Here is a 14,874-nt window from a genome sequence, read left to right on the forward strand (position 1 = left end):
ACGTCTCGCTCTGTTGCCTAGATTGGGCTGCTGGGCTGGAATGCAGTGGCGTGATCACAGCTCATTGCAGCCTTGACCTCCTAGGATCAAGTGATCATCCCACCTCAGCCTCTTGAGTAGCTGGGACTATAGGAGCGCACCATCACACCCAGCTTTTTTTAAATTAATTTATTTATTTTTATTTTTAGGAGAGATAAGGTCTCACTCTGTTACCCATGCTGGTCTCCAACTCCTGGAATCAAGCGATCCTCCTGCCTTGACCCCCAAAGGTGCTGGGATTATAGGTGTGAGCCACTGTGCACAACCAACAGAGAGGATTTAATACAGGTGATGGAAGAGATGAGTAGCTAAATAAGGGAGGGGAGTCAACCCAGAAAAAACAACATCCTAAAATCACTACCATCCCTATGGCTAGAGATACTCAGAGAGGGGAAAAACCATCTGCATGGATCTAGATCCACTAGGGGAACAGAATGCTGCTTGCACTGGGAGGAAGGGGTTATGGAGCCAAGAGCTGCAAGTACTGCTGAAGATGCTGTTGGAGGCAAAGAGAAAAGGGGGATAATACCTGGCTTCTCCCTTCTTCTTGTCTTTTGTCTTTTGCTAATGCCTCCTATTGGCCAAACTTACCCAGAAACCAGAGCTCATAGGTGCTGAGAAATGTAGCCCATTGTGAAAACAAGCAAATCAAGGGAATGTTGGGAAATGGATATGAGAGCAGACAAGTAATCAGCCAGCACATTCTAGCACAAATCTGTATTAAGTTATTCCACTGTAACTTTTACTATAGCAGTGAGGTCTAGAGATACCAGAGGACGCTTTTCAATATTAACTATCTAAGAGAATCTACTTGGTGATAGTTGACAGATAAGGATGTCTCTATTTCCAATTCATCTTTAAAGCAGAGTGAGGCAGAAGAAATAAAAAGAAATTTGGCTCTGGGGTAGCATTATTTTTGAGTATTTTAGATCATATAAGGGTGGCTGAATTTGAAGCTCTGAACTAAATAAGATGGAGAAGCACAATCCTGGGTAGTGTTTCTTTCTTACTGTTGTCTCCTTCCCTCTCTCCAGGAACAATCACCTCCCACCTCTGTTTCCCTTTTAGAGATTTGGATTTGGGAAAGACAGTTCCATATTCATGGAGTGGAGTGGTAGCTTCAGCGATAGCACGTGTATAGGGACGTTTCTATGATCCCTGTTATCCCCTACATGTCCATTTGAAGGGAGAGACCCTACTCAGGGTTCTTTCTGAAGGAGGTTTGCACCTAAGCAGGAACCACTGAATTAAATAAGTGGGGTGGAGTTAGAAAATTATAGCACAGTTACTCAAATTTTAAATCTCCTCTTAAAAGGGAAACCTCCCTACCAGGCCACATTTCCTACCTTACTTGTAGTTCAAAGTCAAATTTTACTTTTGATGTACTGCTGCAATTGTCTCAAATCCAATTTACATCTGCTCCTGTTTTTAGTGATTGTTTTATTCTTTTACAAGCCATCTCATTCCATCACAGGGTGAAGAAAAGAACATTTAGAAACCAGATGTTGTATTAACTATAACCATTATCCTTTATGGGATCCCAGAGGTTTAATCTCTATCCATAAACAGGTGAGGAAGATACCAGCTTTCAGCTGAGCTTTACACTTAGGATGCTTCACTGAGAAGGGGGCGAAGGCTCTGCCATCCATCTGTCATTATGACTCGGGGAGGCTCATAATGGATGGGTGTAGCCCAGCAGTTTCAACCCTATCAGACCCAAAGCTCTCCTTTTTATAACATATATTTTATGATCTACCCTTTAATGTCCCTAAGTGAAATTCACAGATAATATCAACATACACAATTTTAACTAAAAGCAAAATGATGCCTGAACTGTACATAAAGGAGAAATAAAAGGAAAAGAGTTTGTAATAAAATAACATGCATTACAAGATAGAATGCTTAGGCACAACTCTCCTAGAAAACACACGGAAGTGGTCAGATGTTTATACTCGTGGAGAATCACGCATGGGACAGCTGCATGTGCGGACTGATGCAGATGTGGAGTGGAAAGATTCAAACAGCACAATTAGCATTGCCACTGATGATGTGATTTTCTAAAACAGTGAAAAAGACTTGGTAAAGTTCTACCTTTTCTTAATTTGTATGGTAATTGCATCCCTGAAGAAGTCGGTTTATGTTAAAATTGTGCAAAAACACTTTGAGTTTATAAAAATTGGAGTTATATTCCGGACTTAGGTGATTATAAACAGGATTATCTCCTACTTGAAATGTCTGGAGACCTGGTCCATACCCAATAAATGTCAGAAATGCTCTCCCCAGTCATTGCAACAGTGCCAAACGTCTCCCAAATTATCTAGGACCAGCACCACTCCACCCTTTGGGAATGCTTGTGTGGGCTGTCTAAGACCACTTTGGAGGGCAGGGATATGGGAATGTTTGTCTCATGGAACTCTAGGCTCTAAGTCCACAGTTTTTCTCCAGAAGCCCTGATTCAACCATAGCACTTGAGACTACACTAACTTCAGTAAGCTGTCAAGAGAAAAATAGTTGGATTGTTGCCAGAGGTCTTGGTAAGATTCTTTATAATCAGCTTCCAGTTTCACTTAGATGGGAATGGTTTATTCCTAGACTGTGTAAGAGCCAATACATAATCTTCTTCATGGAGGTATCCCGAGATTGGCTCTATATCCCTGGGTGTTACCTGCATAGCATGAAGTACTATCCAGAACTGATGTGCACACGTGGAAGAACGGCAGTGGAGAATGACACATTATTAGATACATTGGTTACCATGCAGAAATGCTTCTTTATCCTGATAATATCATACTCAATAATAGGTCATCACTCAAAGGTGCCATTAGCCATGTGCCTGCCTGTAGCGTGTAAAGCCAATTTTGAACAAGAAAGTATCAGTCAGTATTCTGAGCTGTCCTCATGCCTGGATTGGGTGTAAGTGGTGGAGTAGTAAAAGCAAATGTCTTCAGACCCAGATTTGATGTCCTCAGACCCAGATTCAAGCCTTCTCTGCTGGTCTGTGACCTTCAGTAAACTAAGTAATGTCTTTGAGCCTCCATTTCCTTATCAGTCAGTGTTTACAATAGTGCCTGATGCACAGGCTTGTTGGAAGGATGAATGAGATAATATAGGTAAACCACTTGGCATAATGACTGACTCACAGTAAGTGCTCAGTAAATATTAACCACCCTTATTGTTGGAGTGGTGGTAATTATCTCCAGTAAAGATCTTACAGAAGAAAAAGATGTTCTTTTAAAAAAAAAGAGGCTGTTATTTGACGTAGATGACCTGGAAGGAAGATAGAATTCCTCTTAGGGATAGAATTGGTTTTTCCTTTAGGAAAGAACACCTTTTGTACATATTCAGTAATAAAAGGTGAGCCAGCCCTGCCCCCACCCCCACCACTGGCAAAGCTGGGATGGGGGAAGATTGCCCTGCATAAGAATACAATATAATTTTCTTATAAGTTCTTTCCAAAGGAGGGGATAAAGGGTTCGATAGAAAGTAGTTCCTGGGAGAGTTTGCAGAAGAGTGGAAAAGATCTTGCTAAGATGACAGGAGGCACATGAGCCACCAGAAATTCCTTGGATTCATAGTAATAGTGATGTTTGCCATTGAAATGGAAGGTATTTTCTGTCCTGTGCTTAACTCATCCCCTTTTCATTGTTTACAAAATCTTTAGTGAAAGGCTGTGGCTAGATCACCCTAGTGTGAATGAAAGGAGAGAGGGATTGTCTGGAGTGGAGCGGGGGGAGAAGTAGTACAGAACACCATGACTATAGAAGGCAAAATGCTAAGAGCATGAACAAGACATTTGGAGGAAGAAGGGGCCCGCACAATGTTAGTCCCAGGGAGATTCTTGGACATTTTGAGGCAGCAAAGGTGGGAATGAACGTGAGATGGGACACCAATGGCACGTGAGAAAATATTAAAGAAAACTTTACTATAATTTCCTTAAAACTAAGTACAAAACTTGTGAGACTTTTTTTATATTTGGGTAACTTTCCAAATAGTTAATGAATTTTTAAAAAATGAAATGAGATGCTTTTAAACGAGAGAGATTACCAATCTTTATACCTTGTACTTCTATAAATGCTGTTGTGAATTTGATATTCACAGTATCTATTCAGTAAAAAATTGGAACGATTTATTGAAACAAAAACTCAATGCTGAGAGATCACATTCTTATAAATCTCTTGGTATGGGAATGTATTAGATGCCATTTATATATTATGTGCCTTATTTGATACATTTGAACGTTCTGGCAATAGAATATTTTCCAAACCACTTTGTGTCAGGGATTATAAGTCACTGTTGGGTGACAGTGAGGGGATTTTATGTACAACTGCTTTATTGTTAATGCATATATTGTACAATTCATACATCTCTTACATAGCTTTTGCAAGTCCTTTGAAACATATTTACTTTTAAATAGAATCTGTAAATTCTATGAGATATCTTCATTTTTGTGTGTGATTAGTTTTGTTTTTCTGGGTATGTTTTCATGTTTATTTATTGCAATGACCTTAATAAAAATGCTATATAACAGTAGAATTCTTAAGGAATGACACATTACACCAACATTATCCAAAAGAACTAATTAATCAAACATGACTAATTTTAATGTAATTACTAAAGAAAGATATACCATTTTATTATGACACTCTAGCCATACATTTTCAAAATATGCTTATTAAACAGTAAATGTGAGATAATGATTCAATTAGTTACATTTTTAGAAGTCATTAGGATTGATATTCCTCTGCCATAAGTGAATTGAATAATAATTTCAAATACAATCAGAATTAATTTAATAAAAAATATGCTTTTCAACTAAGACAGATGTAACGAATGGCCAGTCATTATTTTCTGGTTTCAAAGTAGCAGGGGAAATAATTCAGTGTCTGTAAGTTTATTTATCACACTTGGCCTATAAGTGTGATAAAAATACATGAGGCAAAATACATGATGTAATCCCAATTCTCATAGTTCATTAACTCTTTTACCAAAAAGAGATCTGACATGGTATTTGGGGCCTTTATGTAAACTGAATATAAGCTGCGTGATATTTGAAAGGTTTTGATATTTTGAATAGACATTTTCATGATACACAGACACAGATAAAAGATGTAAGTAGACAGCTTGAGGTTTCAGAGTCCCTCCTGCAGTGTGTTTAGCAGCGGGTACAAGATAAATATCCAAACAAAATCAGATTAAGGGATTAACAGAAGTGACTTTGCTATGAGTTGGTGAGTGGGGTCAATGGGTGGCTTGGAAGGGATTTTAGAGCTCTGTTTTTATTTTTCCTACTTTACATCAGTGCATTTTGGGCAAAATAAAATGAGTAATGTTTACTTTTAGGCCTCAGTAATATAAAAAAAGGCAGATTCTAAGGATTGTGGAAGGTCATGTTTTTGAAAGTGAAAGGTAATTCAGCTCCGGTTATTAGAAGAAACTCTATCTCCATCTTAACTCATATTTCAGTTGAGCAGTAACATTTGGTTTTGTGTCCTCTCTTTTTTTTTTTTTACTTTAAAAAGGCTTGGATTTTTTTCCCCTTGAAAGATCCCATCAAAGATAGTTGAAGAATGAGGAGAGAAGGACCATGTTTAAGATCAATGTAATCATACATTAAGAGGGAACACATGGGCAGGGTGTGGTGGCTCATGCCTGTAATCCCAGCACTTTGGGAGGCTGAGGCAGGCAAATCACAAGGTCAGGAGTTTGAGACCAACCTGGCCAACATGGTAAAACCCCGTCTCTACTAAAAATCCAAAAAATTAGCCGGGCATAGTGGTGGGTGCCTGTAATCCCAGCTACCCAGGAGGCTGAGGCAGGAGAATCGCTTAAACCCAGGAGGCGGAGGTTGCAGTGAGCCGAGATCATGCCACTGCACTCCAGCCTGGGGGACAGTGCGAGACCCCATCTCACAAAAAGGAAAAAAAAAAAAAGAGGGAACACGGGAAATATATGTTTTCAATGAGGTTCCTTTAATTCTAGAGTTTCAGCTTGGTCAGCCCTCTATAAAATTCTGAGGCAGATACTAAAATAATAAGGACTGGGTTGGGATGGGGGCAGAATAAAGACAGCTTCAAAAATCCCCTGGGCCTCTGTCTTATCTGTGAGAGGTTTCTTTAAAAAACAAAAGCATTGTTCCAGATAGGAATTGGTTATTTAAATTGATATCTTTATCCTGTACCATATGCACTTAAAGCTTCTGACAGTCTTCTTTCTTTTTTAAATAGAAATTACACAAAAAAGATATCTATGTATCACTTTCTAATACCTAGCAGGAAGGTCTTATAAAATATTAAAATAGCAATAAGCAAATATGTACTACAGGATTAAACACTAGCATTGAAAACAAAACAAAATCCAAAACCAAGAATCAACAACATTTTCCTTTTGTTGTTGCCCCCCTACCAGATCTGGACTTTATGGTCTTTGCAAGGGAGGGGCATAAAGTTTCACAATTCTTCTATTTTAAAATAAATGATGCCATTGCATAAATCAGATTTATCTTTTGAAAATATTGGTGGAAAGCCATGTGATTTGAGTGGAAAGATTCTTTCTTCTGAGGAGAGCCAAACAGGTTCTGCTCTAATAAATTAGCACAATCTTTTAAGATTAAAAATAGCAAAACATTTTAAATAGTCTGATTATAGCTTCAACAAGTCAAACATACATTTCTATCTAGCCTATAGTTTTAAAGAGTCTATGTGGGTTTAACTTATTATTCCTCATTCCGATATAAAAAAAGAAGAAAAGAACCAAGTCATTTTGAACATTAAGAAATTCATAAAGACTGTATAAAGTAAAAAAAAAAAAAACAAAAACAAGAAACAAAAAAATCTTCACAGATTGTTAGCCATCTCTTTCAACAATTTCTCATAAATTCTTTCTTTATCAGTAGATAACCCCCATCTCATAAGGAAATACTTTCCAACATTTCCCAAATGAGATCAGTGATTGCTTTTCATGAGAGCTACTGCTCTTTGAGATGTCTGGGTGAAGGGAGAATGTCTTCTATAAACCAGTAAATGCCAAAGAATACCCAAGGGGGATTTGGCAGAAGCTATTTTTTGCAGGTAAATCTATGTATTTTTTCTCTTTGTTCTTATTTTCTCCACTTGCTGAATATCTGTTTTAGAGCAGAGAGCACAAAAATCAATAAGGAACATACTTATTTTTTAAATTCTTCTATTTGCCTTTAAGATCTTTTTTCCCGCATTTATTCTCCATGCTCTTGATCAAGTTCAGAAGATTGGATAATATATTGCTAATTTTGCTAAGTTTGAGAGCCAACAAAACAATGGAGCCTTCTAACTTTAAAAAATTTCCAACTCCTGCCCCTGCACAATTTGGTGAACAGTACACTACTTGTGAGTGATAAAAAGTTGAAAGGTGGTGGTGGCTAGATAGACCTAATGCTATTTTATTAAGCCATCTATCTATAGAATTGTTGTTTTTATACTTTAAAAAAATATGTCTATGCTTTCTTTTTTTTCTTTTTTTCTTTTTTTTTAGTCAAGTACTTTCTTAAAGAAACAATAGCACCACATTGGCATAGCTGGCCAAACAATAAATGGGAAAGCAAAATGTGCTACATCTTTTATTCTAAGCCTTCTCCCAAGTGCATAAAATAGTAACAGAAACCCTGGAGCCACAGAGCATCAGATGGTTTCATCTACACAAACATTGACGTTCCAAGGAGAGGAAGGATTCTCAAGGGTGGACAGGCTTTTTGTTTGTTTGTTTGTTTTTTAATAAAATTTTCAAGGAAATGATTTCAGTATTCCATTGGATCCTTAGGGTGAATGTGTGTGTGTGTATGTGTGTGTCTGTGTATGTAGGGTGGGTGTTAAGAGATTTTCATATCCCTAGAAGACTGGATTCTGATGGAGAGCTGCATTAACTTTTTCAGGGGAACTGCCTCATCTTAAAAAGTTCAAATAATACTTTAATATTATTTGGGGAAGAGAGAACAGAAATTTGACCTAAGTATCCAGTATGGCCAATTAAACTGGAAATAAGCCTATGAGTTGAAAGCTCATTCTTACCAATGTTTACTGTTCTTTTACAAATATCTTGAAATTGCCTCATTCAAGAATTATAAAGCAATCTAATTCTGAAGCAAAGCTTGTAAAGTTTTGGGTTGTGACATTTTGGTTGCTCCTTTCTATGAAATCCGAGTCATTCTGCTGTAGTATATAGTAATCAACTGACTTCCAGGGTTTGCATCAATTTGTTTTCTAGTTTTAATTCATTAAAAAATAAAATAGTGAATTGGTATAATGAGTTATTTTCAGTTTATTTATGATCCAGTTGGAGAGGATTATGTGTTGGAAAAAGTTAAGAAAGATAATATGGCAATGCATCTTTCAGCTTTCCTCCTTGGGGGATTTTTGACTGTGGATAGAATTAAGTGAAGGAAATAAGTCATAGACACTCTTAGAATTATCACATCTAACTATGACAGAAAACACGTTAAGTCTGCAGAAGACTGCCTATAAAGTTTTGTTGAGAGGGAATAATTTTAAAAGGTACACACTGGGGACAAGAAATAAAAAGAAGTGCCATCTTGGGAAGAGGAGTCCAGTATCTTATTCCACAGAACCTCTATGTCTGGAAAACAGGCAGAGGGCAAAAATGATGTATAGTTTCTTTTATATCTGTCCATAGTGATTAGAACATTGCTAAGCATGCTTGAGGTGCTCAATTCAAATAATGTTGGACTGAGAGTTAAAATACTTGTTGACTGAACAGGATTGCTGGCTCCACTAAATGGGGCCTTCTTTTTGCATATATTCAGAGATCCAGGGAGTCTTTTTTTTTTTTTTTCCTGGCCTCTGATCCTTGAGGTGACCCAGTGGGAGAAAAACTGAAGATGTTATTTTTGTTTTTCATATAGACTTTCCAAGAATGTAAAATATAGAATTTGCATGAAATAATCAAGCCTGGGTACTTTTAACCAAAAAGTTCTAAGGTGAATAAAAAGATCTGAATGCTGGATAATTCATTGTTCTAATGAGAAAATCTTGATCTGCAGATAGGGATCATTTTCTAGGCTATGATGGACTAGTACACTAACCAGTGGACTCTCTTGATACCAATTTTCAGTTGAATGGATAAAACACATTCACAGAGAGCTAGGGGCTACCCTTCTGAGCAGGCATGGGAAATTTCTTGTTTTGATGGAAGTTTTTGCCTTTCAACTGGAAACTCTAGTCAAGCATATTTTAACAAACTTTTAAAAAAATGTATATACAGCTAAGAATAAGAGTAAAGTTTGTTAAAGAAGATAACTTTGTGACTTTTTATTAGATATTATTTTAATATTTCAAATTTTGGATCACTTTCCTTATATTGCCTAGAAAAGAAGGAATCATTGTGTTTTTCAAAATGAATAGAATATTATTTATAGTATTAAACGAGGTTTTACTACATATGTAGTAACTGCATAGAAGAGTCAGTGAGTGCTAACAAATAGAGTAATTAATTCCCCTTTCACTGGTAGAAATCTCTTTGTTTTTCTCCTTTTTCTTTTCCTTTCTCTCTTTTCACTTATCTTTGTATTCATAAAACCAAATGCAGAATTCAAAATCAAATTGAAAATCAAATGCTTCCCACATATTTTGAAAAGTGTTTTAAGAGATTGAGCTGTTAGCTTTTAACAACTAGTTGGCCAGTTATTTGGATAGCTTCACTGACAAGAACTGAGATGTCAGGAGCATTCAATTCACCAATCTCTAGCTATGCTATGAATGGGTTATTTATAGAATTCCTTGCATCTCAGCAACTCAAGCGCCCTGATGTTGCACCCTTACAGCAACCCAGGGTAAAAAAAATCTGAATCTTTATCTTTTTAAACCTTATACCACCCCTTTGAGGTAGGTAGATGACATATTGCCCCCATTTTGCAGATGAGGAAACTGAGGCACAGAGAGGTGAAGTGACTTGCCCAAGGTCACACAGTGGTGAGTCCATGACACAGCTGGCAGATGTTTATTTCTTCAGTGAGAAAAAGAAACCAGGACTGCTAAAATTCCTAGCCTTCTGCTTTTTCCATTCCACAGTTTCCTCTCTGGACTCGCCAGTCCAATTTGCATCAGTGGACTTTTGTGTCTGAAGTTCCTCTTGGAAGGCATAACTGGGGGGACTTTGCCTTCTTTCCCAAATGGATGGTGTTTTCAGTACCCTTCCCCTTGTGTCGTCTTTGGCTCCAGGCTTCCCCTATTGTTTTGCTTTCACGTATTACCGTTTTGGCCAGACTCTTTCATATAACAAACTACAAAATAGCACCATTATACTAAAAAACAGAGTTTTACATACTGTTTGATATATCCTGTATAATTGATATGCTAAATTTACATAGTGCTCTATATGGAAAAAATAAAAAGAGGAAAGTTACTAATTAGGTTGCACATTAACTCATCATTTGAAGGAACTCTTTTGAGTTGAAGAAACTTTCTATGTTTAAAACATATGCCTAAAAATGATTGGCCTCAAAGTTGCAACTATTTGCATTATTCTTTTTTGTAATCATGATGTGGAAAAATAAAGCTTTGTGTCTAAAATAAAATGCATCCAACTTATATTTGGTACAAATGCCACAGATGGAATCTTGTGGGTTAGAATTGGTGTGCTTCTTGACGACTTGCTGCTGCTTTTGAGGAGGCCAAATTCGGCAAATATAAAGGTTATGAAGGGAGGTGGTGGGTATAGACTAACAAGATTATCAGACACTGTAAAACAAACAGCCCGAGTTGTGTAGAAAGAAGTGCAAATAAGGAAACAATTCATAAACCACTTAGACAAGGTTGCTGAATGAATGGCTCCAGCAGCCAAGATTCAGAGAGGAATTTAGTGCAACTGGATCTATACAACACCCATGCATTTGTGGCTCTTGAGAGGCAGGGACTAAGATATATATATATATATATATTTTTTTTTCTTTTCTATAGAACATTATTGATAAAGGATCAACAGCAATCTACCAACTCCAGGACCATTTTTGCAAGGTGCAAATCACTCCTAAAGACAATGTTGGAATGTTTACTTGTGTATTTCATTGGGGGAAACGCCCATCTTTTAAATGTTATCAGACTTATTTTTTGGTAGGTGTTCCAGAGTTTAACAGGTAACTCGTGCAGAGCAAAGGATCCTGCGGTGGCATGTCACTCTTCACTCCTCAGGAGGGTCTTCCTACATCCTGTAGTTCTTGTTTCCTGCACTCCCTCTACTTGCGTTCTTCAAATGTACTTCCTATAAATAAAGGAGAAAAAGTGACATTAACTTGATGAAGTTTTATGTATCCATCTATTTCTAACATTGGGTCTCAACCTTCCATATCTTACGCCTTACCAGTTGAGCTAATAGAGAGCTTGAACCTTGGTTTTCCTGAGAAGGGCATGTATAGGTGGACAGGCCCTTAGTACTTTTGCCAAACCTCACTCAGGCATCTTCTATGTACCCCTGGTGGCGTGAATACCACAGACAGCTTTATAATCACACAAAGATGAGATCTGATTCATCTGCTTCTATCACAGATTCATTGATTGAAAGGAGATCCTGAAAAATCCAGCCTTCTGGCCTCTAGATCCTTTCCTAGTAAGAAAAAAAATCAATCACATTCTGGATTCATCCTCTGTTGTTTTATTGCAGTTTGTTCTGTTTTAATTTTTGTAAAAAAGAGATATTTATTTTTCATTGTTTTTCTTGTTTTCCTCTAGAGCAAGGCAGAGTTTTAGAAATCGAAGATTAGGAAATCTTATCATTAATTTTGAGTCTGTAAAATCATAGACATACTGGGCTTTGCTCAACTCGTAGCTCTTCTATTTTCTGGCTATGTAAACTTGTATGAGTGGCAATCTCTTGTGTTTCCGTTTCTTCATCTATAAACTAGGGTGACAATAATATCTACCTTATAGGATCAAAGATTAAATAATTAATATATATAAAAGTACTTACAATAGACCTGGCACATGGTAAGCACTACATAAGTATTAGCCACTATTATCGTTATTAAATCATTTTTCTCTTCTTAGTATTGTCATCTTTATTGGAAAGTAACCATGCCGAGACTAAAAGTCCTGGGTTCCTAATTTGGTGTTAACATTCACTCATCAACAAGCAATGATGTTATCTTAAGGATAGTGAGGGTTTTTTTTTTTTGGACAGGGTCTCACTCTGTTGCCCAGGCTGGAGTGTGGTGGTGCCATCTCAGCTCACTGCAACCTCTGCCTCCCAGGCTTACACAATCCTCCTGCCTCAGCCTCCTAAGTAGCTGGGACCACAGACGCATGCCACCATGCCTTGACAATTTTTTTTTTTTTTTTTTTTTGTAGAGACGGGGTTTTGCTATATTGCCCAGGCTGGTCTTCAACTAGTGGGCTCAGGTGATCCGCCTGGCCTTGGTCTCCCAAAGTGCTGGCAGTCCAGGCATGAGCCACTGCACCCGGCCTGGATATTGAGTTTTGCTTAGAATAGAAGCCCTGTGAGACCAGAGATGTATCTGTCTGTTTACTGTTATAGTCTCAGTGTCTAGAACAGTGTGCAGGTTATTGCAGGTGCTCAATAAATATCTGTAAAATGAGTGAAATGAATGAATGAGTATGAGGGACCCCCCTCGTGATGTGCAGAACTAAGTCATTATATTATAATACTTTTCCTACAGTTATTACTTTATCCTTGAATGTATTTAAATTGCAAAGTATGTAGACAGGAGTTTTGAAATAAAATCAAGGAGGAACTGGCATTTATATGCATAAACCTGAGGTACTTCTTTTTTTGGTTTTACCTCTAGCCAGAGAGCCCTCTACAGAAGGATGTAATGGATAATTATTGGTATACAGTGAGGTTCATAACCAAAAACAAAAGTTCTCTCCATGAGACCTGGAATCTGTAAACTGTCTTCTGGCTAAGGTAATGAACACCCACACAGTTACAATATCGTGAGGAGCTAAAGCACATTTGAGATTACACAGACCTGAGACCTGGAGAAGGTGAGCGGTTTTAATATGAAGGCTGGGGAAAAAGATCAACTGCCACCCCTTGGGAATAATACCGATTGGCCAAGGCCCATAGGGATCTGGCAGTTTTTCTTACACATGTTTTCCGGTTCTACCTGGAACATTAGAGTTATCACCAAGTCCTTCATGAAAGGTAGCTAGCGTTTTATGAGTCGATGGTCAACATCTTGTACTGACTGAATAGAAGGAAGATGGCATCATTGTGTAAAAACATTCATTAAAATAGCTCAATGACCACTGCAAAAAGGAAAAAAAGATGGTAGAAAGAAACTGGGCATTTGTATAGAATAACTTGAAATGCCATTTGTTTTAAATTCTGGCACTTTCCCTCAAATATCACAAAAGACCACTTAAGATACATTTGTTGTGGTGCAAAGCATCTACTGCTAAGTTCCCGGTAAACTTATGTTTGTTTGTTTGTTTTTTGAGATGGAGTCTCGCTCTGTCGCCCAGGCTGGAGTGCAGTGGCACGTTCTCAGCTCACTGCAACCTCTGCGTCCCGGGTTCAAGCGATTCTCCTGCCTCAGCCTCCCTAGTAGCTGGGATTACAGGCGCCTGCCACCATGCATGGCTAATTTTTGTACTTTTTAGTAGAGATGGGGTTTCACCATATTGGCCAGGTTGGTCTCGAACTTCTGACCTTGTGATCCACCCGCCTTGGCCTCCCAAAGTGCTGGTATTACAGGCATGAGATAAATGTGTGTTCTTCATCTTCCATTGGGTTCTGCTTTCTTTCTTTCTTTTTTTTGAGTTGGAGTCTCACTCTGTCACCCAGGCTGGAGTGCAGTGGTGCGATCTAGGCTCACTGCAACCTTTGCCTCCCAGTTCAAGTGATTCTCGTGCCTCAGCCTCCCAAGTAGCTGGGATTACAGGCACGCGCCATCATGCCCAGCTAATTTTTTGTATTTTTAGTAGAGATAGGGTTTCACCATGTTGGCCAGGCTGGTCTTGAACTCCTGACCTCAGGTGATCTGCCTGCCTCAGCCTCCTGAAGTGCTGGGATTACAGGCGTGAGCCACCATGCCTGGCCGTGTTCTGCTTTCTTATAGGAGTTCTCTAGAAAAATGAGAGAAGGACACATGGGGCCACAGAATAGCATCACTAATGTTCCCAAACTCCTTGAAATGTTTTTGTTCAATTCTCAATCAACACTGTTGATGGTCTGTAGCTGATCAAACCCCCAAAATAGATATTATTAAGGATGCCATCTCTCTGCCTAACTACTAACCAAATTAATTAACAGGCAGAGAAACACACTAATTTGAATTTTACCTTTTGTTTTTCTGTTTAAGAGGCATACCAGCTCAAAATAAGAAGTTCTTTAAACATCTGCAATGCCCAAACTAAGAAAATATTCAGGAATGAAATGGGAACAAATTAAAAGAAAGCCTCATAAAGCGTTTAATCTCCATTCTTCCTCTCAAGCCAAATTAATCCCAAATTTCTACAAGAAAACATTAAGGTACCATCTATGCTTCACTCTTTAAATTAGCGGGGGGCTATAGCAAAAAGAATTGAGGTTAGATTGACCAACCACATACATCCTATTTTTTGTCTCCAATAGAGAGATTCTTTTTCTTTTCTCTCAAAGCACAAGGTATAAAGTGTAAAGTCTGAGCGGAGGGATTCCCTGGTCTGTTTCTTCTGGGTCTGTCTCAGCATCACAGCAAAGCCATGGGCTGAAACTCACTTGAGTGAAGCAGATGCTGTGCCAAGTAGCATGATTCCCATGCACACACGTGCACGGTGGAGGCCATTCAAACCAGCTGGGATATCGTCTGGTTTGCATTTGGCTCTCTTCCCAGGCTGTCACATGTGACTTCTT

The 14,874-nt window shown here is 38.1% G+C and overlaps 1 protein-coding gene and 1 long non-coding RNA gene across 4 annotated transcripts in view; one reads left to right on the forward strand and one right to left on the reverse strand.

Moving 5' to 3' along the window:
* Positions 1 to 195: 195 nt before the first annotated feature.
* On the forward strand, positions 196 to 11,095 carry LOC129525959 (uncharacterized). The gene is made up of 3 exons (XR_008670542.2): positions 196 to 327; positions 1,514 to 1,608; positions 10,983 to 11,095. It is a non-coding gene; the product is annotated as an uncharacterized lncRNA (long non-coding RNA).
* Positions 5,521 to 14,874, reverse strand: part of IGF1 (insulin like growth factor 1) — an 82,215-nt gene continuing 72,861 nt past the window's right edge. For all 3 annotated transcript variants that reach the window (XM_004053774.5, XM_004053775.5, XM_004053776.5), the window contains one exon: positions 5,521 to 11,283. In XM_004053774.5, the coding sequence (XP_004053822.1) occupies positions 11,224 to 11,283 (60 nt within the window). In that variant the 3' untranslated portion in view covers positions 5,521 to 11,223. The remainder of the gene's footprint in view (positions 11,284 to 14,874) is intronic.

This window comes from Gorilla gorilla, chromosome 10, assembly GCF_029281585.2.
Source record: "Gorilla gorilla gorilla isolate KB3781 chromosome 10, NHGRI_mGorGor1-v2.1_pri, whole genome shotgun sequence".
Taxonomy (NCBI): domain Eukaryota; kingdom Metazoa; phylum Chordata; class Mammalia; order Primates; family Hominidae; genus Gorilla; species Gorilla gorilla.